The sequence below is a fragment of the Chroicocephalus ridibundus genome, chromosome 2 (genome assembly GCF_963924245.1).
Source record: "Chroicocephalus ridibundus chromosome 2, bChrRid1.1, whole genome shotgun sequence".
In the NCBI taxonomy this organism is placed as follows: Eukaryota; Metazoa; Chordata; class Aves; order Charadriiformes; family Laridae; genus Chroicocephalus; species Chroicocephalus ridibundus.
In genome coordinates, this window is record NC_086285.1 from 154,374,098 (window position 1) to 154,401,372 (window position 27,275).

A 27,275-nucleotide genomic window follows, 5' to 3' on the forward strand; every position below is an offset into this window, starting at 1 on the left:
AAAAAGCCTTTATTATTTGCTACCACATAATGAGACAAAGCACGTCACCAGATATGCACGCCTTATTTAAGAATCAAAACTACCTGAATAAATAATCTTCTAATAAGTGAAAGACCAGATTTGGGTCCCACGCTCACAATGAACAGGACTTTACGAATGCAGCATGTGGGAAGCCTTGATAAAAGTTAATATTTCTGTAAGAGATGATTTTCTGAATTCTGTTAGGAAAGTCACCTTCTGTTAAAGCCTATACTCAGAGAAGTACAGGACTTCAAAAGTACAGAATCATAGGACAGCAGGTTGGAAGGGACCTCAAGGATCATCTGGTCCAACCTTTCTTGGCAAAAGCACGATCTGGACAAGATGGCCCAGCTACCTGTCCAGCTGAATCTTAAAAATGTCCAATGTTGGGGAATCCACCACTTCCCTGGGGAGAACATTCCAATGGCTGATTGTTCTCAATGTGAAAAATTTTCCTCTTGTGTCCAGTCGGAATCTCCCCAGAAGTAATTTGTACCCATTACCCCTCATCTTTTCCATGTGACTCCTTGCAAAAAGGGAGTCCCCATCTTTGTAGCCACCCTTTAAATATGCGAACATAGTGATAAGGTCTCCCCCCAAGCCTTCCTTTCTCAAGGCTGAACAAATCCAGTTCTCTCAGCCTTCTCTCATATGGCAGGCTTCCCAGTTCTTTGGTCATCTCTGGACCCTCTCCAGCCTGTCCTCATCTTTTTTGTGTAGCGGGGACCAAAACTGAACACAGTATTCCAGGTGTGACCTGACAAGCGCTGAGTAGAGTGGGATGATGACTTCTTTGTCTCTGCTGGTGATGGCCTTCTCGATGCAACCCAGCATCCTGTTGCCTTTCTTTGACGCAGCAGCACACTATTCTCTCATATTGAGCTTGTTGTCCACCATGAATCCCAGGTCCCTTTCCACAGAGCTGCTCCCCAAATGGGTAGATCCCAGCCTGTGCTGCACTCCTGGGTTATATTTTCCCAGGAGCAAGACCTTACACTTGTCCTCGTTGAACTTCATAATGTCCTTATTAGCCCACTCTTACAGCCTATCGCGGTCTTCCTGCAGGGTGGCCTTCCCTTCCAAAGTGTCCACTTCCCCACTCAGTCTGGTGTCATCAACAAACTTCATCAGGGTACGCTTGATCCTATTATCCAGATCACTTATGAAGATATTAAACAGCGTTGGGCCCAGTATCAAACCCTGGGGGATCCCACTTGTGACAGGTTGCCAGTTTGAAGAGGAGCTATTTACCACCACGCTCTGGGTGCAGCCTGTGAGCCAGTTCGCTACCCACCACACAGATCGCTTGTCTGGACCATAACGGCTGAGTTTCTCTAGGAGGAGGCTGTGGGGAACTGTGTCAAAAGCCTCGGAGAAATCCAGGTAGACCATGTTCACTGCTCACCCCTCATCAACCGAGCAGGTTACATTGCCATAGAAGGGGGCCAGGTTTGTCAAGTGTGATTTGCCCTTGGTGAATCTGTGCTGGCTTTTCACAATTATGTGCTTCATTTGACTTGTGATAGCCCCCCAGGTGGATTCATTCCATAACTTTCCCAGGGACTGAAGACTGATGGGCCTGTAATTTCTTGGATCCTCCTTTAAGCCCTTCTTATAGATGAGGATGACATTAGTCTTCTTCCAGTCTTCTGGGACATCACCCATTCTCCACAACTTTTCAAAGATTATGGAGATGCATCAGGGCACACTGATTTGTAGCAGTCAAGCTCCTGTAATAGTTGGCATACCAACTCTTCCTTCACTGACAGTGGGTTGTGGTTGCATCAACCTGGATTTTTGTTCCCAAGACCTGGGGCGCAACAGCACTGGTAAAGACAGAGGTGAAGAAAGGGTTGACAATCTCTGTCTTTTCTGTGCTGTTGGTGACTAATTAATCTCTCCTGTTTAACAGCAGGCCAATTATTTGCCTTCTGTGTCTGCTCATTCCTTATGTAGAGTAAAACTTCTATTTTTTTTTTTTAATAGAACTCTGCTCCAACTCCAAATGTCCTAACTCATTGTGTTTATCTAGAGATAACTATGATACGAAAACCAAACAGACCAGACATAAGAGCCAGAAGTAGCATTTTAATGAAAAAAAAAAAGAATTTCAGAAAAAAAAATAAGAATTTCAGAAAAAAAAAAGAATTTCAGAAAAAAAAAGAATTTCAGAAAAAAAAAGAATTTCAGAAAAAAAAAGAATTTCAGAAAAAAAAAGAATTTCAGAAAAAAAAAGAATTTCAGAAAAAAAAAAGAATTTCAGAAAAAAAAAAGAATTTCAGAAAAAAAAAAGAATTTCAGAAAAAAAAAAGAATTTCAGAAAACTGACACAACAGAAATGTTAAAGAAATAATATATATTAAAAATATATATTAAAACCATCCTTGCTTTCTCCAATGAAGTTTTCTGCTCTGTACAAGTGTCCGTCCAACTGCCTGGATTTTCTATTTATTTTTTGTATATACCATGAATACATGGCCAATAGTATGAGGTACAACAAGGCCAAGAGCCAGGTCCTGCGCTTGGGTCACAACAACCCCAAGCTACGCTACAGGCTTGGGGAAGAGTGGCTGGAAAGCTGCCCCACAGAAAAGGACCTGGGGGTGTTGGTCAACTGCCAGCTGAATATGAGCCAGCAGTGTGCCCAGGTGGCCAAGAAGGCCAACAGCATCCTGGCCTGTATCAGGAATAGTGTGGCCAGCAGGACTAGGGAAGTGATCATCCTGTACTCGGCACTGGTGAGGCCCCACCTGGAGTACTGTGTCCAGTTCTGGGCCCCTCACTACAAGACAGACATTGGAGGTGCTGGAGCGGGTCCAGAGAAGGGCAATGAAGCTGGTGAGGGGTCTACACAACAAGTCTTACGAGGAGTGGCTGAGGGAGCTGGGGTTGTTTAGCCTGGAGAAAAGGCTGAGGGGAGACCTTATCGCTCTCTACAACTACCTGAAAGGAGGTTGTAGCCAGGTGGGGATCGGTCTCTTGTCCCAAGTAATAAGACAAGAGGAAATAGCCTCAAGTAAACCAGGAGAGGTTTAGATTAGATATTAGGAAAAAATTTTTTACACTGAAAAGATTATCAAGCATTGGAACAGGCTGCCCAGGGAAGTGGTTGAGGCACCATCCCTGGAGGTATTTAAAAGACAGGTATTCATAGTGCTTAGCGATATGGTTTAGTGATGGTTTTTGTCAGAGTTAGGTTGATGGTTGGACTAGATGATCTGAAAGGTCCCTACCAACCTAGACGATTCTATGATTCTGTGATTCCAATACTGAAAAATCAATTACTGGCCAAAAAGCATGTATATTGATATACATAGACACTTTAATATATAAAACAAAAATCAAAGTATTTTTATACTTCATGTAATTTTCTTAATTTGCATTATATCCTGTACATTATCAGAGTCTCACTGCATTACGCACATCAGTTTAGATATGGAAAATCTTCACCTTTTCTGGACTTGCTCACATTTGTAACAAGGTGGTTCCTTAGGGAACCAGCCGAGGGAGACTAAGATCATTGTTCCATTTTCCCTTAAAATTCTACCTCAGTCAGCCTATAAATTTAGATTGCATACTCATCAAGAACTTCTAAATGAATGATCCTTCACTCACGCTACACTTTCTGCTGTCTGCATCCCAAATATAGAAACAAACACTTGTATTCCCCTATTCACCTTAGAGTAGCTGCATAAAAAGGAACTTTTAAATCTATCTGTAGCCCACGAGTTACTACTGTTCTGCAAGTCCATAGCTGAGGACAGAAAAGAACATACTTCATTAGAAAGGAGATTTTGTGTGTTTCTTTGGACAGCAAAACCTTAAAGCAGCCAGGATTTTAAAGTGCTGGAATTCGTCCCAATGATGACAAATGCTGAAAGCAGAGAAGATGGTCTATAAGGCATATTAAATTGCATTCAATACATTGCATTGCTTTGTGCAATGTAAATCTCACTACTGTGGATATAAGGTACGCGTTGGTAATATTTGAATACATACGATTGCAAAGAAACCTTTTTAAAAACAACTGAGCAATGAGGAAATATAAAACAAATACATCTGTCCATGATGTTTTATTTACTGTACTTTCCTCTATTCCCGCTTATCTTCCCACTGTACAGATATGTTTGCATGGAGAAAGTTTCATAATGACTGCTTAATTCAACTTTTAAAGCCACACAAGCTACAAACCCAACTCTGTATTCACATTTTAGAGGACAACGCAACACGATTTTTAAATTTAAGGCAGAGCAAGCCAGAAAAGACAGGCCGCCTCAGGCTATAACGTATGAAGCCAGATGAAAACTATCACTAAGTTAATACAACATGTAAAAAACAAAGTTACTAACAAGGCAGCAATACATTCAGAAAAACAACCCACTTCATTAGCTTGATGCTACCATACAAAGCTTACTCCATCAAGGAAAACATTTAGTGGTGGTTTGTTTGGTTTTAAATCTGAAGCATGCCCAACTTTCTAAATTAAGCTACTGCAATCAGATGTAGGAAACCAACAGCTGATTTGAATTCTTTGAGAGCACCATGCTTCCCCTCTTCTCCAGCAGGGACAGCCTTGGAAATGGTTTGCTATTCATCAGTCCAACAAGTACAGCTCAGACAGTGGAAACAGGCTCCATTACATTAAATCACTAAGGTATTTCACCTTGATTTTCCACTAGGATAAGTCTTTTGCAAGCAAAGACAAGCTTGATCTGCTTGCGTTCCATGTCAGCTACACATGAGCCCATTCTCAATTGGAAGCCCCATTGCGTCATTTAGCTTCTTCACGTCCAAGCTTGTAAGATCTCCTCTGAGCTTAACACACCTCCTTAGCTTTCAGTACGGGGCAGATTTTCATCTGGTGATGTTGAAACAGAGGCAGGGTTACCTTGCTTTTGTCTGCAAAAAGCTGGGTAAATGCATTATTAGCTGCGCTTCGACTCAAAGCCCATCCAAAATGTGGTAGTCTTGTTACCATATGGATGATTCAAAGCAATAAGCACAAACCTGTTCTCCAAGGCTTCAAGAGAAATCAACAACTTGCTTGATAATTGGCCACAAAACAGACTGCAAGTAGCAGTGATTTTGATCAATGCCAACGTGTACTGGATCTAGTTCAGTGACTTAAGACAGAATGAAATCAGTTTAAATTGTACTCATTTAAAACTAGATATTTTAGATAAAAATCAGAATGGAGAATTCATACCAAACATTCATTGTCAAGGCTACTGCTCAAAATGTTTAATGCTCTTTTATTCTAAAAGTGAAACACATCACAACTGTATGCATATTATCTGGTAGATTTATTGTACTGAGGACAGTAAGAAACGTTCTTATTTGTTCAGTCACTGAATTAATTGTTACTGCCTTTTTTAGATCTTTAAAGGAAAAAGGATACTCATTTTATTTGCTCTATTAATTCCTAAAGTGTCTGATTCAGTAAAAACTCAATTTTCCACTCTGCAGAAATCACCCTCAAAATGCTAGATTTAGGCCTTTAAAGATCAAAAAGACTGATAAGGCTTTTAAAGAATCTCTCCCTTTTTTTTTTTTTAACATTCTCTTATTTTTCATTCTAGTTAAAAACTTACCTAATATGATAAATTATTATCCTATACCCGAAGTGTCTGGAGCACACACATTCACATACACTTGGTAGTCATGTCTGCTGCACACAAACAAGAAATAGCAGCTTATGAATGGGAACAGACACTTCATTTGTCTTTAGAAATTCACCTCTGAAGTATGTTTATTCACTGATATACCAGACACGGAAGAACTAACCTGGTATTTTACCTAAAATTATTTAGGAGTTTACCAAACTCAGTCACCCATATAAAAATCCATATATTCATATATCCATAGAACCTTTCACTTCCTTTACCTACCACAGGAAAAAATAAACAAGCAAACAAAAAACACTCAAGAACAACATATTTATTCCCATTCTGGTTGTTACCCAAGTCATTTGGAAAAAAAGTCTCCACAGTGCCTGAAAAAGGCAGATCCCATTATTTTAATTACCTTCATCTAGAGAAAAATAAAACAGTGCAACGTCCAAGATGTGTGGTGGGTAAAACTCCACGGCAATGCCTTGCTGCTGTAACACCCACTTCCTCAGGCTGTTACTTTTGCACCTTTGGATGTCTTTAACAGGATGATAAATGCTTTTTAAGCAGTAGCCAGGACTTCAAGGAGTGTGGGTTCTTTAAGACTCACCAAAATAAATAAGAACCCAGTCCTACCTACCTTAGATATTTCTGGCTCCACTTGTTGCCTCTTGGGTGTCTCTTTTGACTCAGGCGGTTTTGGAGCACTAGTGTTCTTAACAGAGGGCGATTCAACTCCTTCACCTTCAAGTTGCAGATTAATACCTTCTGTGGGGACAGGGTGATCAATACCATTTGGATTCAGATTGCAATGGATAGCTGGGGAAAAAAATATGAGAAAGAGCTTAGGAAAGAAGAACCCAACGTTACAAACATTTATCACAAAGTACTAAGAAGTGCCACAAGGTAACCAGAGCTATGTCAGATCACGGCAAATGAACTGTCTGTACCTTGACGTGGATTCAGGGCGAGATATTCGAGAAAGAAAATGAGAGGCAATGCAGCACTGTATAAGGCTATTTAGTGCAGGCTACTATGTTGAACTGTGCTCTACTGTATTCATTACAGCATCCAAGACCCTCAACCTACAGCTTTTACTAGGGTAGAACAATATATCCCATGTATTTATCATTCAACCATACCTTTTTTCTTTTCTAGGCAAGCGAGTTAAAGTTTTTCTATTACATTTTCAATTACTACAACATTCTAGGCCCTAAACTATGTAGGACAAGTAAGCTGTGCGCAGCGAGTCAGCAAGTCGGTCTCTGCAGAGAGTAATGACTTACCCAGCTGATTATCTCTCCTTCAGCACTTTGTACCACTGCAAATTACCACCTACACCATCCTAATAAGCAAGAGGGATGTACTCTCTAGGAGCATATAATGAGGTGTGGACTAATGACAGCAGAACAAGGAAAGCAGATGGAGGGAAAAAAAAAATAAAACAAATGCAAACCATACCACAGAAATGCACATTTAGAACTACTGCAGTAGTTTAATTGTTTTCTGTCCAAAGTTTCACATTTACAAAGAGAGTAGCCCTAACAACCTTCGTGGCACGTGTAGCAATTTTAAAAGTTGTGGATCCTGAGGCAACTTCCCCTTCATGCAACTATCCGATTTTTGCATTCATGCTCCTGGGTAACTGCTACTTTTAGCATTACTCATGATTAATGGTCCCAACTTCCCCTGTACGCAAAAGAACTTTGCTCAGATACTGTGGTGCAGTGTTTGACAGACCTGAATAGAAACCCAAAACACAATATAAAGCCAAAATAAAAGCTGCCCTTTTACTCTTGCTTGGCTTTGAAGCAAAGGGTGGGGAGCAGGGGAAGGAATCAGAACTGCCAGTTTCTACCAGCTACGGATCAGCCCTTGAAAGACTCTCATCGGAAACAGGCTCAAGCTGTTGGAGAAGGCAAAGGGTCCTTCAACTACAGCACCTTTTGAAAATCCATTCACCTTAAATCTGAGGGTCTTAATTGGAAACTTGGAGCCTAAATTGCAGCAATTCCTTGGTGCAGAATAAAAGCAGAGGCCAAAAAGTTGGCCTTTTCTCCTTGGGGTTTTTAAAAACATTGAAATATTTATAAAAGGTAAGTGAACTGTCCAAGCACTACAATACCTACATCTGCAAGCTAGGGATGGAAATACCTGCTATCTTCAAGTCAAAGGAACGTTATGAAGGATAATTCATTAACAACACTGAGTGACGGAAAGCAGTAATGAATTGCAACATGTTTTATTACAAATTGCAGCCGTTTTGTATAGAAGAACAGAAAAATATGTCACCAGCCCACAGAAAACTAGTAAATGAAACTAAAAATGGGAAGGGAACTAAATTTCAGTCTCCCTATGAATAGCTGTAGGGGATTAGTCCTGGAATGCTTTTACAAGTATGTAAAAGAGACAGAGACCCCTCTCCAAATAGTCAATTCTTTAGCAGACAGCATGAGAGGAGGAGGCATCACTAGACTACATCATGTCCAGAGCTGAGCCCTGCAGGGACCTGCTTCTGGGGAAGGGAACAGAAGAGGCGAATGATGCAGAGCTTCTGGAGGTGAGGCAGGGTTTCTACCAGCTACCCCAGGGACTACCACAGGAGGAGGATTTCCACCTAAAAATCCTTTCTTTCTCAAAAGGGATCCTCCATCTGCTTAGGCCTTGCATAGGGAGTTGTGGTTTTGCTTTAAAAGCACTGAAAACCCTCTGACAGATTTTTTGAGAGCTCCTGGGTTTCCCCTTTTGTTTCTCAAACACAAAAGCATTTTTTATTTTAATAGGGGAAAAAGTACATGAGGAAAAGGGGTCTGTAGCGGTCTGTGTGGCTGTTGTTCTTATCTGTCATCTTTCTGTCTCATTTTAGTAGGGCAAGCTCTGCAATTTCTTCCTGATACCTAGAGAGCTGCTACAGAGCCTTCTTTCCCAAACCAACTCTAAGGAGCTTTTTCCTAAGTCTTGCTGCAGCACTTCTTGCAAGTCTCTTTCTTCCCTGGTTCAAACCAATTCTGTAGGTTGGCTGAAGGCAATGCAAAACCAAATCCCAACGTTCTGGCATTGCATCTCACTGGTGCAGAGGGAAAAAAATAGATGACTGTCTTCAAGTCAGTCCTTTTCTCCAACTGGTTTTCCCAGACACACAACTGAGTCAATCCAAAACATAAATACTTAAATCTTAATAACGTTAGTAGAAGCCTTTCCTAACTTTTGAGTCCTTTATTTCTAGGTATATTCCATACCTACCACTTCCTGGATGCTGCTTTTTTCATGTACAAGACTGCAATGGAATTGAACTTGAACACACCTGCTGCTTGATTTTTCCCTTGCAGGACCTCCTTCTGTGTCAGAGAAAATGCAAAATCTTTTTTACTTCTGCAGTGAAGCTCACAGGCTTCACCTGTTCTGGCTGTATGGCCGTTATGGGGAAGTATCCAGAGCCTAACAAGCTGTTATGATGAAGGGAGTCTTTAGGGCTTTTAAGCTCCCATGGGAGGTTTCAAAGAGATATTATTTTGTGGTTTATACATACATCAGTGTGTCTTAAGACACAAAGAAATTCTCTCTCCCCCCTGGATCATATCCAGCTATCATTATCTATCTCCTCTTGATCATATTTACCTACCTGAAAAAACAAGTAATTACTAATGACTACTTTACTTATCTGTCAGACCACAAAAAAAGATGGATGTGATCCACCAAGAGAGACTTTTTTGCAGCCTAATGAGGATGGAAACTGTTCTGCTGGTAGCCAGACTAACTCCCTCCTTCACAAAAAAATGAGAGATGTTCTAAAACACCTGTAAAAGTACCCCCAGCACACCCCTGCTCCAGCAAGTGAAAGACACTTGTGATGGAAGGCAGTCCATAAAAATCCCTCCAACTGTCTTCTGCGAGGATCTTGCCTAGCTGAACAGAAAGACTTCTGCATACACCTTTACAACATTAACACACCTGAGCAGCATCCAGAAACAGGCAGGTTTGGGCTGTCAGACCCCTTCCAGTGCTCAATAGAGAGAAATCACAAAGCACAGTGGGACTTAACACCGCCTGGAAGAACAATGCCAGCAGCGAGCTTCCTGTGGAGTGCGCCTCCTCCCTTCCCAGTGCCCCCAGACAATACAGGAGGGTGGTAGGGGATGGTAGGAAAGCCTTCTGGGTCAGCATTGATTTACTATGCATTACAGGGAGCAAATGATTCAGATTTCTGGTAACGTGGCAGCATAAGCATCAGCTGGATGGCTCAAAAAAGAAATAAACCACACGTTAAGATGCTGCTTGACTCTTAGCCCATCATTCTTTCAGAAGTAATGAATGTTAGTGCTGTTTCAGCAATGCTTTATACTGGGCTCCTTCAGGACACAAAAGAGAAAAAATTGGAGAGGCTGCTAGCAATTACATAAACACCCATTAGCTTTTTATTGAAGAGAGGCAACAGGTGGAAAGAAACACAGGCTGCTTCAGGAAAGACTTTTCCAAAGTTGCTGACATTGGGGGTGGGGGGAACAACTTTTTTCATTTCCTAGGGGTAGAGGGAGAAGGAAAGAGTTCATCTCTCTTCTTCACCCTCATCACAGTCTTGGCTTACCTGGACTGAACCTGTTCCTTAAGAAAGACAAACCTAGAACGAGAGCCTCAGCACGGGGAGGGGCAGGAGGATAAAAAGCAGAGGTGAGGGTAAGTATCTCAGTCACTTGGCAAAGCTAATCTTTGTCGTGAGCCATCTTCAGGTAAACAGCTCTATTGTTTTCCCCTAATGCTGCCTCCAACTCTCAGCTACACAGAGGGTAATAAGGAAAGAATATTTGCTTGCATGGGTCTGTTATTTCCTGTTACCACACAGGAATACATATTTCCATCTCTGTGGCAGACAGAGGTGGAGCTCTTGCTTCCTTTTAAATGTCAATATAAACCATAATTGCTCCCTTTCAAGATTTTTTTAAAAGCAGGGAAAGAGGTCCAGATTTTGTCAACAACATATTCTCTTCTTAAATCAGCACCTTATATAATTTTAGGTAGATAAGACCAGCTCTAAACTCGGAATCAACTATGCAAAACTACGGAGGCCAGGGGGCTGACAGCACCCAGGGTTAAGGTCCTGTAGAACTGAGTCTAAGCAGCTCTTACAAAAGAATCACAAATCACCAACATTATCACACCCCAACTGCTCTGACCCTCTTAGCTCACTTTCCTTAAATCTCTTCAGGACTTAAACGGCATTCATCTGGAAAAGATTCTACCTACAAAGCAGTTTCTTGCTAAAATACTTGTTCAGGCTCTTACTTCTCATTACCCTAGTATTAGCTAATGCTAGCTCACCCCACCCTCTGCATTCAAACCATTTTCCCACACCACTGCTTTGCCAATACCCCTACTGTCTCAGCACCTCTTCACTCTACCAAATTAAATCCATCTCATCATTCCCAGACTTTAGCAGTCCATCAAGACACCAAACCTTACCTCCAAATCAGCTGACAGTCTCAGCCTAATACCACTAGATATCAACGGCATCATTAGATTTTGAAACAGCACCTCTTCCATACCATCTCATTATTCATATATCATCCATATGTCTCAGTAATACAACTCTTCATCCAGTTGCAGCATTTACATTTTTCTTTCGCTGCTGAAAACCCCACCTAAGAGTTGATTAATGCCATGTCTCTCTTCATGCTTCCCAACAATTGTCACTTAAATTGGACTGAAAGCTTTCTGTGGTGGGAATTTGTTTTCTTTTGGGGAGGGAGGGTGGATGTTCTGTACAGCTCTGACTGCACAGCAACAAGCACATGAAAAATGGTGCTGGCAAACATAATAACACAGATCCACAGATTACATTTATGAAACAAACTATTATTTAAAACAAAGGTTCCTAAGTGCTCTTGTACTCCTAGCTCAATAGCAGAGCTGAATCTGCAGGAAAATATCCACTTTTCCATGAACATTAAAGAAAAGACTGCTGAGATCTGCCAAGTTATGAGAGTCAAAAGCTCTGTGAGAAAATAGTAAGTGGAGCACCCAAAATGGAAAAATGACCATGTCTGTCCTAAAAAACTTGGGAAGGAACAAAATTAATGCAATACAGAGCGTATTTTTTCCACATGCTAGAACACAAACCCAAGTCCTGTCCATGTAGACAGAGCAAGAGAATTTGTTGTCCTGCAGAAGCTGACACGTGTGAGCTGAGATCTGTGCCCACGCAGATCCCTTACAGCATGCATATGCAGCTCAAAAAGAAAGCTCGCAGGGCAACGTGAATGCTCTGCTCCCCTCACTACCTCCCTCCCATAGACGCCTGCCTCCCAGATGGCAAGCAGCCAAGAGACAGCTTGTCTGAGCACGCTTGATGGTACACAAGAGTCACCAAGAGCCATAGTAAGTTACTGGCATCTGGGGGCAAGCCTTGCCTTTTACTAGAGGGTACTTTGCGAATCCTTCTTGAGAAAAGCCTGAAGGCACTCTTCAAAACGCAGCCTTGATATATCCAAAGTTTCGGATGGGCAGATGGAAGGTCTTTGTCTCTCCATCTGTAGGCTCAAGGCTTAGCAGATCAAACCTATGATCAAACGCTACCTCTGTGCTCTCTACTGCCTGCCGTGTCAAACGTTTCATAACTACTTGTTTCAGTGGGAATACTGCTGGCTGCTTGAAATTTTAAGCAGATCAATTAAGGCTACATTAAAGCATATTTGGCAAGTACTTGAGTTACATGCAATAACAATTGCTCTATTCTGAAAAGCGATCGAGTAAAAATAGCATCTTCTTACTCATCTGCCCTGTTCTGTGTGCATCACAGTCATATGCTAGCTTTTGCTATTCAGAGACAAAACGCAGGCATGGGAGATACCCATCCAACCTCTAACAATGCATAGAAAACTTTCATGTGTCAAATACTGGTAAACATGCAAGCTCCATTTTATGTATGCAGGCCACAGACTTAGCTGCACAATACTAGGAGGTAAATCCATGCAATTCACCTGCTACTCCAAGCATAAAATGCCATATTGTTTAAAAATACAGACAGAAGTTAGTCCATAGAGATGGAACATTAACAAACTCAGGCTGGACATAGCAGGGACCTTATAAAAAGGATCCAGATATCTTTTCAATCTCCTCAAGTCCTCATAAAGGTTATGAAGATTTAACAGGTCTTTCCCGGAAAGGAGATCCTGCAAAACCTTTGGACAGCAGCTCTCACTGGAACTATTCCTTCCATTTCTGCCGAGTTCTTGTCAAAAGCCAACCAAATCTCCAACCACACAAAACTCTGCAGTCAGCTCTTTCAGTCGGGCTTCCAGGTGCTGTATTTCAAGACCAAGTAGTCAAACAACATCCCTGGGGCTTTTTCCTTGCCATCGTTCACAATCCACTTTAACTGGGCTGATCAGATTCAGGGAGACATTCACATTGAGAGCACTGAGATCTCGTTCCAGACTGAGATGGCTGCTGACACTGACCAAACGACCAAGAAGGATCCGTACTGCAAAGCCCTTCCTGTACTTCCAGAAGCTCGTTCTTCATTAGTTACTCTGAATATCCCTAGAAAATGTGGGATTATTTCAAAGATTATGTCTGACCTGAGCAGTTAGTACCACCTCTACAATACTAAAAAAAACAGATTAAAAACAGCTAATAAAGATGACCTTAATATGTACCATAAAATGTGGGATTACTTTGACTACTTATCTGGCAGAAAGTTTTTCCACAGTAATCTGTTTCTGTAACTCCTATGGATGGTCTATCTGCCTCATCAACCAGTTTCTAGCTTTGAGAAACTGTCTGGCTTTTGCCTATAGGAATTACTTCTCCATATAGGCCTATCTTCAGCTAATGTAAATCAGCACAGTTCCCCCAACCCATCACTTTGGACCAGCCAAAACTGCAAAGTTTCACGTGAGCCCAACCTGCTGCTTATGTTGCTACCTCATAAATACTGCTGGCAACCCGCTGAGGAAGTACCTTCAAGATTTTGCCCAGTCTGTTTCTTGAATCTGCCTATCTAATGGCCACCACATTAGCAGCATTCGCACAGAGCAAAGCAGCCCACCAAATCAGTCAGGACCTGTTCTACTTCAGTAGAGATAACATGAATTTACCAGAAACCTCCCCTAAGGTCTCAAGTCCTTAGTCTCAAAGCACTTAGCTGAAGTTACACTGGTGTCTAGCTATCTGCTTCTGTTGGTCAGTAACAAAAATTAAGTGATTACAAATAGGCTGTGCCAAAAGCCAAGCCAGTGCTGAGCTGTGAGGTTCTTTGTAAACTGCTACTGATGAGCTGAACCGATAGGTTTGAGTTCAAAGCTCAGATAGAAATAGACAGCAAGGCCTGGCAGACACAGCAGCACACTGCTGTACCATCAGGTTCCTCCAGAGAGCTGCTTGTCTTTCTAGCCTCTCTTTATCACAACTATTCATCATCTACTGGATTAATCAATTTAACAAACAATAAACTTCTTATAACATATGAATTTTACAATCAAGAGTGTTCAAGCGTGGGACATGCCCTCCAGCTGGGAGGTATCGTGAAGGGCAAGATAAGAGACAGCTCTGCAGCAAGGAAGTGAGCATTGAACCAGGTCAGGATGGGCAGGGAGGGCAGAGCAGAGGGGAGACGGGTGTAGGAAGAGGATACAGGCAGAAGGGGATAAAGCATTTATAGGAGGGATGTTCATTTTAGCTTCTAACTGTAAATTATGGGGCTTTTACCTTTTTTACCCCTTCAGAATTATCATCAGCAAGACAAAATTCAAAGTAACTGCGCTCCTGCTGCGGCTATCTCTGGATCTCCCTAGATGGGCAACTGGGTAGCCATCCCACAGTACCAAGCCAATTACTACTACAAGCCATTGGCTGTCTCCAGAAACAATGAAAAAGCACCCAAAACTAAAGCCAAACACAGAAAGAGAAAAAATGTGAGACAATCTACTACACTCCACATACATCTCTTACACACACCTCAGCTGTTGGAGGCAGCTGATGATAGCAAGCCTTGTTTAGCATCAGAAGTATATCCAGAAACCAGAATGAGTAACTTAGGAATTTCATTCAGAATCAAACTAAACTCATAATTTGGTTGAACGCTATGCAAATCTTGAGTGAACAGAGAGAACAAAGACTCCTTAGTTGTCTACAGGACAGAAACACTAAGCCCAGAATAAGAAGTCCTCTTCTTGTATGGGTTAAGTTTGCTTTTTAAGATCCTCACCCCACCAGGATACTTACTCACTTAAGTTTACTCAGCTAAGGAATTTACTTGTGCATTTTTGACAGTTTTCCTACTGGAAACTACTTAGTTTATGTATGGCAATATCCACTTGCCATCCCTTATCTCACAGACTTTAACAAACGCAGTAAACATAAAAGACAGTTTCTGTTACACCTGCTCTTCAGGAGACAGATGCACGTTATCACTATGCTACATAGACTTTGGAGCCTCAGCAATGCAGGTTCTGCCTTTGTTACAGCAACAGGATTTCTTGCTAAAAAGCAGGCACAGTGACTGGACAGCCAAATTATTTCTGAAGCATTTTCTCATTCTGTTTTAATAAATGTACAGTTGGTACAAGCAGCTCTTGAACTCACAGTGGCAAGAGAGAGGCTCATTGAAAAGAGGACCAATTCAGTCAGTAAGTAAGGCAAGTCTACCACAAATCCTGCACAGGTACAAAGGAAGAGGAGAATACTGGCAAAGAAGGGGACTAGCGAGCTATGCAATTATCTCAGAGCAAAATGGATCTTAGTGAACAAGGTAATAAAGGTCAGTTAAGTTACATCATCATATGTATACAGGAACATAATTTGAGCAATGGATTTGAGCAGTACAAAATAGTCATTTGTTTTGCAAACTAATTTCATCCTCTGTTAATAAGAAGGCTTGTGCAAGCATCTACAAAACTTCTGAAAAATGAAATCAAGTTTGTGAGATGCACAGACTTGCAACCAAAGAGGGTGCTACAGGAGATAAGTAAGAAAAAAAAAAATAATCAATGAGTAGACAGAGAGGAAGAGACCTAAAATAACGCGCTCTCTGAAGGAAAAGTATCCAGCATACACTGCAATTGTCAGTCACCAACTGACTTAGGCAAACTCCAGACTAGGTACCACTGTTGCCCTCTGAGGATTTCACAGTGAATATGGAGAGGAAGTAGACAGAAAAGATAAAGAACACATCAGGGTAAGAAACAAGTCTTCATTATTCCACTATTCCTGGAAGAAACTTGTCTTGCAATCACTGCTGAGAAGATTAGCTAGTCACGGTTCACCACAAATTATACTTCCAAGAATGCCTCATCTCAGGTCCTAATAGCACTACTATTCAATTCTATCATCAACGAACATTACATCAGAAATCTTTTCTAAATACTAGTAAGCCTACCCAGCATACAAAGAATGGCTCAGACACACACAAGTTAATTCTTTACTATGGCATCAGAGGTGCACTGTCCCAGACCTCTGCCTTCGCCCTACTCATGAAAGCTGGCGTCCGCTGAACACGTGGCACAGAGATGGCTGCAATTCAGCTGTGGATCCAGGCTCTCTTTCTTGTCCCATGAATGATGCACAAAGTCACCAAAATGCAAAGGAAAATACATTTATTCATTCTCACTAGCATAACTAGTTTGCAACCTGGCAGCTGACTTGTTTTCAGCCCTGGCTTTCTCTCAACTGCCTAAAAGCTACCTGCTTTATCATTGTTCAAGGCTACGCCTTCCCTTGCACGTTTGACTGAAGAGCCTGGAAATGCCTTCTGTCCTTCCCCCAGTAAAATTCTTCACCTCCTACTGCTTACTCATACCACTGTATCCTACTCACTCTAGTACCCCAGCTGATTTGTGTAGCGACAAACTATTAGCTGAGAGCATGCAATTATTTTGCTAGAAGAAAATCCAGGAGAAAGCTTCTATTTACACACATTACAATTCTTCTTTCTTTATGTTTCTGAAACAGCATTATTAAAAGTCTCTTTCTTGCTTTTACTAGGTTATTTGCAGCGAAGAAAATCAACTCAACTAAAATCCCCTCAGGGTGGGGGGGAAGCACAAAAACAGGGCAGAGGAGAGCAAATGAGTGGGGGAATGGAGAGAAGTAATGATTTGAATGTTCAGCTGAACAATATGAGCTAGCAAGGTTCCACGTTATATGGAGACAAACATGACTGCACTAAATACAGGCTACAATTCACCCCAAATGCCTTCCTAATGCCCTTTTCCTGTTCAGTCACATACTCCCTGCAAGCATATCAGATCCTGTAATGGAATGCAGAGTTCGCTTCAGTCCCCCTGCCCACCTGCTTGCTTCATCCAGGCGCAGCACATATTAGGGTCAATTCTTGCTGTTCCAAGTGATGAACCTGCTCTTTGATGCCAAGTTTAGCTCATGCTGCACACAGAACATGCAGCTAATGACAGCAACTCCCTCATCATTCTCTTTGTAGTCCTTCTGCCACAGGACACATCTCCAGAGAGAAAGACCACCCTACGCAAAGGTGAGGAAACATACAACCTAGCCGAGGCAGAAGCCACTAAGGGTGAGATCTGTAAATCTGATCTGCTTCGGGCTCTCCTGAAGGTCTCTCTCAGACCACATTTCACCTCATTTATGCAGGGCAATACTGTAGTTTCCAGCCCTACCTGCTGTGGGGAGCTGGCATTTTCTAGAGTGGCATTTCTACAGCTGCAGCCTAATGCTGGGCCCCTTCTTCTCCCCCAGTCCCATTGACCTGACATAGCAGACAGTTCCTCCTACAGAACAGTATCAGTTCTTATATGTTGGGGAAAAGAGAGCTGCTATCGTACATCATGACCCTGTCTGTTAACATTTTTATAGCTCAGTGCCCAATTCCCTCTCCTCTCTGTGTTTCTAGGTTGCCCTGGCCAATTTCTCCTCTCAGTTACTTGATGCAAATCAACCTGTTGTGGTGAGTGGAATTGTTCTGGATGCACGCAAGATGGGCCAGACTTTGTTACAAAAGTGATCAGGCTGGATCAGACTAAAAGTCTAGCCCTTTATGCCGCTGCTTAAGGAAACAGTGTGAGAGCAGGGCATACACGAATTGATCCTCCCTTGGCAGGCCAGGAATGACCCAAGGTTAAAAGCTGCACGTGGGGAACTGTGTGTTATTTAAAAAAAAGGAAATAGTTTTTCTTATTTTAAGCACAAAACCCTACAGCTTCATTGTTCTGCCTTGTGAACTAGTTCCTTTTTCACCTTCTCCAAACCACTCCTCAATGTCAAAGGGTTCTCTTCATGGTCATCTCTTTTCCAAGCTAAAGAATCCAAATCTTTGTAACCTGCCCTCACAGAACATACCACATCTCTGACTGCCCTCTCCTGTATTCCTTCCAGTCCTGTGCCTTTTTTGGGGTGTGGTGAGCAAAACCGCAGGGAGCATTCAAAATACAAGAGCAATATGCAGTGATACAGAAACAAAGATGTTTCTTGCCTTCTTTTGAGCTCTTCCTGATGGTTCCTGAAATCCTATTTGCTCTTTTGACCACCACCAACCAGACTGTTTCAAAAGACTTCAAAATTACTCCATTTTCTGGCCATTTTCCTCCACCTTTGCCTTTGGCATCTTCCAGAACTACTCCCTCAACATTCTCTGCATGCTTTGAGCAAATAATTGAGGGCTGAGTTGTTCAACTGTTAATCTGCAAGGGTAAATACCTGTATCCATTCAAAGGCAACAGCTTTCATGAGAAATAACCCACAATAGCATTGCTTAGTCACAACCTCCAAGTATCTTCTGTGGACAGACAGGGGAGTCCTTGCCTCAGAAATCATATAGTTTGGACAAAAAAGAAAGACACCAGAGAGATGGGACAGAGCATGAGAGGATAAAGCTGTCTCAGCCAGGACAGCAGAGAAAATTGGCACCAGAACCACACAGAGTATCCCCAGCAAACCCAGAAACTCAATACTGAGTGTGCTGAGCAGTAGCCCTCCAACAGCTTTACTACCTCTGTAAATTAGCTGTAGTACTTTCAGAGTCCAATGGGCAAAACAAAAACTTATGGTGCTATCCATAAGTTATTGGATGGCGGGCGTGCTTGAGGGTAGGTTGGCTCTGCAGAGGGATCTGGACAGGCTGGACCGATGGGCTGAGACCAATGATATGAGGTTCAACAAGGCCAAGTGCCGGGTCCTGCACTTGGGTCACAACAACCCCATGCAGCGCTACAGGATTGGGGCAGAGTGGCTCGAAAGCAGCCCGACAGAAAAGGACTTGGGAGTGTTGGTTGATAGCCAGCTGAATATGAGCCAGCAGTGTGCCCAGGTGGCCAAGAAGGCCAACAGCATCCTAGCCTGTATCAGGAATAGTGTGGTGAGCCGGACTAGGGAAGTGATCATCCCCCTGTACTCGGCACTGGTGAGGCCCCACCTCGAGTACTGCGTTCAGTTTTGGGCCCCTCGCTACAAGAGGGACATTGAGGTGTCGGAGCGTGTCCCGAGAAGGGCTACAAAGCTGGTGAGGGGCCTGGAGGACAAACCTTATGAGGAACGACTGAGGGAGCTGGGGTTGTTTAGCCTGGAGAAGAGGAGGCTGAGGGGAGACCTTATCACCCTCTACAACTACCTGAAAGGAGGTTGTAGAGAGATGGGGGCTGACCTCTTCTCCCTGGTGACAAGTGATAGGACGAGGGGAAACAGGTTCAAGTTACGTCAGGGGAGGTTTAGATTAGATATTAGGAAACATTTTTTCACTGAAAGGGTTATTAAACATTGGATTAGGCTGCCCAGGGAGGTGGTGGATTCACCATCCCTGGAGGTGTTTAAAAAAAAGGGTAGATGGGGCACTTAGGGACATGGTTTAGAAGTGGCTCTTGTCAGGGTAGGCTAAAGGTTGGACTCGATGATCTTAAAGGTCCCTTCCAACCTCAACAATTCTATGATTCTATGATTCTATCCAAACACCTAGGTCTGGACTTACTGGCAAGCCAGCACAGATGATGTTTGGGACAGAAACCTCTCTGTGGTTATCAGCTGAACAACCTGCACCAATCTGCAACTCTGACACCACCTGACTACGCTGCCTTACTCTGAGCTTCTCACTGCTGCTCTCCTGCCATAACCCTTGTGACACAGCAATACTGGGAATGGAAAGCACAAGACTGGCTACAAACAGCTTGCCTTGGCCTGGTACACTGAGTTGTAAATGAGAAGAACAAAGCTACATGACCTCCTTGGATGTTACCTGCCATGCTTGGACATCTCAAGAAAAAAAAAAAAAACAACAAAACTCTCAAGAATTCTATTTTATATTTTCCATTTAAGCAGTAAACATGGGATCTTGCTTCACTACAGACGTTGTCAGTAACTTCCAGTAGTATGTTAGAAAATGTACTTAATGTCTAACTCTCATCATTTGCTCACTTGCCTTCTCTTCTTGGTGGACAAAGCACATGAACATTCAAAGCACCCTTGCACACGCATCACCACCACCTGACAAGTTTTATCCTTATGATTTTATTTGATTGCATTGAAACAGCCAATTTGTGCTAATCAATATCCTCCTGGAGCTTCTGAGTCTTCCAGGTATTTTAAAAGGTAAGGCCAAATACTTATGGAATTGTATCTAAATTGGCTGACCTGAAAGCACTTCTAAGTTTCCAGGTACGCTCTTATCCTACAATCAAATTTCACCCAAGGGAAACGCAGCGACACACCAAGTCTATACTGTATGTTGATTCCTGCCTAATATGTGTTCATTTCTGAAAGCAGGGAGGGGAAAATGACCATACAACCTGCAAGCGTATCGACTCCCCACTCAGTCTAAATACACCCAATGAGACTTCAGTACAAAACATTCTTTGTTGCCACAGCTTCATTTTGGGGTCTCCAGTTCCCACAGTGGAATGCACCTTCTGAACTTCAGCTCCCAGTCTCCCTGTAAGATGCCTGAGGAGCACAGTGTGGCTGTTCAAAATGAGAACTTGCAGTGCAAAACAGACTCCTGGCCTTAGATAGCTGCATTATTCCTTGGGAGAGGGATGATTGGCTATCTATCTTGTTAAAGACAGATGCAATAAACTGTGATGGAGCAGACTTTTTCAGATGTAGCAACCTAGCTAGGAAAGTTCTATGTAGTGGTTCAAAGCAGGGGAGGACACGCTGCCACCAAGCTGTATGCACACTAGCAGGGAGGTGGAGGGTGGTGGTGGTGTGTCAAGAAAGCCCCATCTTCTGAAGTTGTGCTGTTGCTGAGCAATAAAGAAGGGTATAGATGCTACAGCTCAACAGGAAGACTCACACATGAATGTAGATGGGAGAAGATCTACATTCCAGTCTGGAAAATCATGATTGCTGATGCATTTTTGCAATAAATGGTCACTAAATAACATACAGAACTGGTACCAAGACCAAAGGCTAGAGTTCAGGTCTTACTTCTCTCTATCCTATGTGCACCTCCACCACTGGTCTTATCCATCTCCTCTGCTATGACCCAATGTGACAGTTTCAACTAGAGCGGTAGATGCGTATCTCAGCCCTGCTTACAACTGACATCTTTTTCTTAGCTACATGTCGGAGTCCCTCAAGCTAAGGGTTGGAAACTACTAAAGAAAACAAGGGCATTGATGGAAGCACATGCTAGTTTTGAATGACAGAGTTTGTTACTTCTTTGCTCCACAGGCAATTAAGTGTGCTGAAAACCCATCTATTAGATCACATCCCCTGGAAACGTAGATGTGGAGACATCTAGTCTGAGCCTGGAGTGGGTGTAGGAATAAGACAAAGTTGAGTAACTGAGTATCTGTCAAAAGAGTTGTACTTTTGGGCACACCCTGGAACAGCATGATAGGTACCTACACTGGACCTGCTTCAAAGCTCTCCTTCGGATGGTCTTGAATTCGCTTTAACATTCATCACTCAGTTTAACATTCTATGAGGTCACCGCATCTCAAGTCTTTGAGGAAACACATTCAATATCTGCTGGAGTTCGTTAGGCACTGAAGGCTTTCCACCCAGGTGGATCTCGTTGCTGAAATTCAGATCGCTTTGACAGAAGTTGGTTACACGCTACAAATAACTTCAGTCTTCCAGCAGTTAACCTTGACACCACACCCCAGAATGCCCTAATGTCCTTTGAGTCTCTGGTCCCCTTGAGGATTACCAAGGGGTAAAGCCAGAGTCATTGTCATTTTATGCCAGCAAGACTCCACTTCTTAGTAAAAACTATTCTCAGTAGGCAGATCCAGAGCGTCAGTAGCATGAGCCCCCTACAGAAGAGCCACAGGACAGTAGAATTTTACATTAACTTTCAGGAAGAGACTAGCAACAACTGTACGTATGCACTTTCCAAAGCCTATACACAGAAGGAAAGGCCTTAGACTAAACTTCACTAAACACTTACTATGAAAGAACTCCATGATATAATTAGCGCTTTTTTGCTCATGAATCTCAAAGACACCACAGGTCAAGGCGGCAGGGGATCCGACAGAACTGTGTGGGATTACCCGCAGGCATACATTATCTGGTGGGTGCTGTCAGTCTCTCACTTTCTTGTGCAATAAACACTGAGGGGGAAGAAATCATCATTTCTCTTCCCCTTTACCTCTGCTGCACAAGAGCAAAAAGAAAAAAAATAAATTTCACAACACTGTTGCAGAGATCAAAAGCCTTTTTCTACTGGCTCTGACCTAGTTCTTTCATTCTTACTAGAGAAAAAAAAAAAAAAAACAACACTTAAAGGAACATTGTCAAAACTGTTAGGTCTAAAAATAGACTTACCTTGGCAGTGCTCCCATCTAGATGGGCTCATATTAAGGAGTGCAAACTCATTTTCCCCATACACACACCAATCCTTTCATCAACCTGGAAGCACTGGTACTATGCAGCCCAAAGGACCTCCAAGGTCCACATAATCTCTTTTGGGACACTCAGGTATTGATTATATATAGCTGGCAAGGAACTGTAGTATCCTCCAAATTCCTATTCTGCATTTGCAAATCCATTGCTATCAGCTATCCCAGTAAAAAATTTGGTATATTTTCCTCAAGTAAACTGCTGGACAATTGTTGCCATAACTAAACTCCAGCACTCCATGCTATAACACCATTAAAAAGAATCAAGTTTGAGGAATAAAGTGAGATCAGAATTTTTCAAAGATTCTCCATAAACTAGAATTAACAAAATATTTTCACTTTGGTCACACAGAGCATTTCAGAAAAGAGAAACAAAGAGTCCCCGGGTTCGTGGCCGAGGCTGACAAACGGATAGCTTCCACAGAACAATAGCCGTGGCAGAGCTGGTGGGGCACCGGATGTTGGCTCTGGCCAGGAACTTCCATGCTCCAGGATCTGTGGTTCCCTTGTGCCCCAGGGACCTCTCCACTCCCTGCCAGTTGCATCCCAGAGCCAGCCACTTGTGAGTTCACAAAAGAAGCCAGTTGTCCCAGCCATCCACGAGCATTGCTACACTCTATAAAAAGATCCGAAGACCCAGGAAGACCATCCTAGCCAAGGTCCCAGCCACCACCACAGAGACTAGAAGGCCAGACAACCTCAGCTTAAACCTGGTTTTCAGGGCTTTCCTTATTTCCTAGCTTCCAGTGATGATGTACAGTAGATTATGCTCTCAAGATCCCAAGCAGCAAACCAGGAAAGTGTTTTTTTTCCAATGAAAACAACAACAACAAAAAAATCAAACAACTAGGAAAAAAAAAAAATCAAAACAGTCTGTGTTTCCTGAGTCCAAGACATTTTGAGTTCAGCAAATTGGTATTTTTCTACAAAACTATCAATTTAGAAGGTTCCACAGCAACTTTACTTTTGACTAGAGTATAATCTGCACACCATGGGGATCAAAGCCATGAGGGACATGTAACCTCTCAGCTTCCCAAACAGAAGCTGTAATGCCACACGTTACCTGCCAAAAGTCACAGTTCATGAAAAGAAGACGACTCACGCCCAGGCCTCGAATACGGCAGAAGATGCATTAAGATAAAAGCATGCTTTTAAGCACAGTCACACAAAGAAACATAGTTCCAACAGAAAATGATGGATAAGAAAAGGCCTTAAATGTGCATGCACTACACTCATACAAAGCAGTCACAGCCACATGGCTAATCGCACTGAAGATGTAAGTAGTCATCTTGCTGTGCTAGTGTGAGGGTGATAGAATTATGCAAAGGCAAGGAAGTTGAGGGAGAAAAACCCAAAATGGGAGGAAAGCAGAACATACAGACAAGAATGCCTGTTCTGAGAGACCGCAGCAGGGATGCAACCTGGGGGAAGGAAGTGGGAAGAAGGAGTTAAAGAAAAAAAATCCCTTCTCAGGAGAAGGGAAAGTCACTGCTTCCCAAAGCTTTAGCAGAGCTTTCCTTCATTAATATTTACAAAGCTTTTAGAGATTCTCAGATGGAAGGCACTGCAGATATGACAGATATTATTACAGACCTGAAAAGATCTAGCAAACAGACTGAGAAGGACTTCACGTGAATAAAGGAGGATGACATGAGAGAGCACACTGAAATAGGGGTTGCTGCTGGCATATGAACCATCTGGTGCATGGCAGTCCATTTCATTTACTTACTTACCCACTACTGGGCATGCATGCCCGCTTCACGTTGTTCAGTTTTCACCACCGAAGAAGCAATGCTTTTATTAACAACCACTACCTTCCTTCTTTACATCAATAGTTTTCAAAACTGCCATTCAGTAAAGCAGCCTATGCATAAGAAATCTGTTTGACTCATCGTGAGGCTTACGGCTTAGGATGGACAGCTTTGGACACACACAAACACCTTTTGAGACATAGTGGGTTTGTTTACCTTAAATTGAGTTTGCTTAGGAAGCTGTTTTTCAGGGATGTTAAGCTGCCCACTGCCTTCAGTAAGCCCAAGGTTTTGCTGGACTACTGCTTGCGCCGCTCACTTGGGTACTCAGCAAAAGACAGCTTCAGCATGATTTTCAGCAATAAAGTAAGTGGTCTTTGATGGAACTGTAGATCTCAGCATACCTGAGAAACAAAGCTCAAGGCTGTCTCAAGATGAGCACCCCCAAAAAACCCCAACATACCCCACATTAAGCACAGGTCAGGGGTCAGATGGCTAGTTTTCACACCATGGACTTCTGAAATTTTCCCAAGGGCACAGAAGAAAGCAAGATGGGACCCAAACACCAGGATTCCCAGTGCCTTGCTCTACAGTGATAGAAAACCTGGTCTAGTGGGAGGTGTTCCTGTCCATGGCAGGGAGGCGGAACTAGATGATCTTTAAGGACCATTCCAACCTAAACCATTCTATGATTCTATGAAAACAGAATGAATTTTGGAAGCCGACAGCAAGAAAAGGGATTTGCCATTTCCTATACACCTACTCACATCTCTCCTCCAACTTCCTGAAAGCCCCACGGAAAGGGAACACACAGCCAGTGCCACACTGCCGCAGGAGCCCAGCATCTATTGGAAGACCTCAGCAAAACATCCACCTTTCCAGTTCTTGGTAGGCACCACCTGAGTCACCAGGCGCTTCCCCAGGAGCGGGCACCTGGCGAACCTCTCAGAGGTTCTCGGTGGGCACCTCACGAACACCTCGCAGCTCCGGGGCACCTCGGCGCTTGGGCTTCTGCATCTCCTACGGGGCGGAGGGGCAGAGGGCTCCCCGGCAGCTGTTTGAGCTTCGTGGGTATCGCGGCCTCGGGGCGCTTCGGGGATCGGGGCGGCACCGAGGGATGGCGGCGCCCCAGCTCCAGCGGCGGCGGGGCGGAGATGGCGCCCGGCCGGCTGAGCGGGACCGCCGGGGACACTTCGGCGGGAGGCGGCGCAGGTCCGGCCGCCCCGGCCGGGAGAGGCGGCACCTCCGGGCCCGCCGGGAAGTTGCCGGACTGAAGCCTCCGGCTGCCGCAAGCGGCTCGGGCAGAGCCCCCGCAGCCCCCCACGGGCGAGAGTCCCCGGCCCCGCACCACCTGGCCCGGGGGCGGCCGGGCCGAGGGGGGCGGCCGGGCGCTCCGCTGGCGAGGCCGGCGCGGCGGGCGGCACAGCGGCCCCGCTCCGCCTCACCGGCGGGCACAGCTCCCCCCCCTCCCCGCCCCGGGGCCAAGCCGGGCCGGCCCCGCCGCGGCGCAGGTGAGTGCCCGGGGGGGAGGAGACAAGGACGGCGGGGGCGGCGGGCAGGGGACGCGGAGCCCTTACCTTCCACCGCCATCCTCCCGGCCTCGCATAGTGCGCCGGCCGCCGACCCGGCCCCGGCCCCGCCGCCGGCGCTGCCCCGGCCGCCCCCCCCCGCCCGCGCGCGCGGGCTGGGCTCATCTGCAGCCGCCGCGATCAACCTGCCGCGCGGCCGCTGACAGGCGGGCGGGGCCGCGCGCCCGCCCCACCGCACCCTGGGAAATGTAGTCCCGGCCCGGCGCCGGCGGCCAGGCCCCGGCCCGCTCTCACCGGGGGAAGCGCGGCGCCCGCAGGGGCACCGGCCGCCCCCACCGCCGGAGAGGCCCGGCGGGACACTGCGGGGACTTGGCGGCGTCGGAAGGCTTCGCGTTTAGCTGCGGGGCAGGCGGCGTGGGTTGGGCTGTGGGAGGCTGGAGGGATGGTAACCACCTCAAGGTGTGGGAGGGACGGGGCTGAGCGGGTACCCTGCCCACAGAAAACGCCGTTTCTCAGGTGCACAGGGTGTTGCTCAGTCCCTGCGACTACCAGCCTGATGGCTCCAGGGGACTCGGGTGTCAGCCTGTCCTGCCGCTCTCCCCAGGGCGGCCGGAGGTTTTCCGCAGGGAAGGAGGAAGACGCACAAGGAGCATCAGGAACCCCGTCAGCGCCTCACCCCGGAGTGCGGCCCAATGCCTTTCTCTGTTCTCTATCTTTGTCCTGTCCAATCTGACAGATTGTCCAAAAAATCCCGAAAATGGAGGCAAGTAGGGACACAGTGACGGAGCCTTTACTTTAAGTCCTCGCAAATCTTACACCAAACAACCTGACACCCTCAAGATCTGTCCTAAAATGATTGATGTCCAAAAAACAGTTACATGTTTGTATCCTTTTCAGTTTCATTATGAGATGTCAAAAAAGATTTTGAAGATTTTTCTCCGTAAAAAATACTGATTTTTTTTTGTTTTACACAGAATCACAAAATCACAGAATGGTTTGGGTTAGAAGGGACCTTAAGGATCACCTAGTTCCAACCCCCCTGCCATGGGCAGGGACACCTCCCACTAGACCAGGTTGCACAAAGCCCCATCCAGCCTGGCCTTGAACACCTCCAGGGATGGGGCATCCACAACTTCCCTGGGCAACCTGTTCCAGTGTCTCACCACCCTCAGAGTAAAGAATTTCTTCCTGATATCCATTCTAAATCTACCCTCTTTCATTTTGAGGCCGTTACCCCTTGTCCTATCATAACACATTTTACATGTATCAACCAATATTAACCTACTCAGAAAGAGTCCATGAGTTCCTTCACTCACCACAGTTATATCATTACTAAAATTGAGAGGAACAGCAGAGGAACCGGGTATACAACTACAGAGAGGGCATGAAAACATTTTCACATGTTCTTTTTGTTTGTCAGCGGTGGTTATTGCGGCTAAGAAGTGTTGTTCATGAGAGGTTATTTTTGCAAAACAAATCTCCATGAGTTCAAATTAGAGTGCAAGCACATACAATAAGCAAATGAATAAGGTCTTCATAAACCCCAGGAATTTTGACATATCTGAA

At 44.3% G+C, this 27,275-nt stretch overlaps 1 protein-coding gene across 5 annotated transcripts in view; it reads right to left on the reverse strand.

The window, feature by feature from the left end:
- Positions 1-25,903, reverse strand: part of SAMD12 (sterile alpha motif domain containing 12) — a 185,803-nt gene extending 159,900 nt beyond the window's left edge. For all 5 annotated transcript variants that reach the window (XM_063327446.1, XM_063327445.1, XM_063327442.1 and 2 more), the window contains exons 1-2: positions 25,758-25,903; positions 6,271-6,449 (exon numbers count right to left, since the gene is read on the reverse strand). In XM_063327446.1, coding sequence (XP_063183516.1) covers positions 6,271-6,449; positions 25,758-25,770 — 192 coding nt within the window. In that variant the 5' untranslated portion in view covers positions 25,771-25,903. The remainder of the gene's footprint in view (positions 1-6,270; positions 6,450-25,757) is intronic.
- Positions 25,904-27,275: the final 1,372 nt, after the last annotated feature.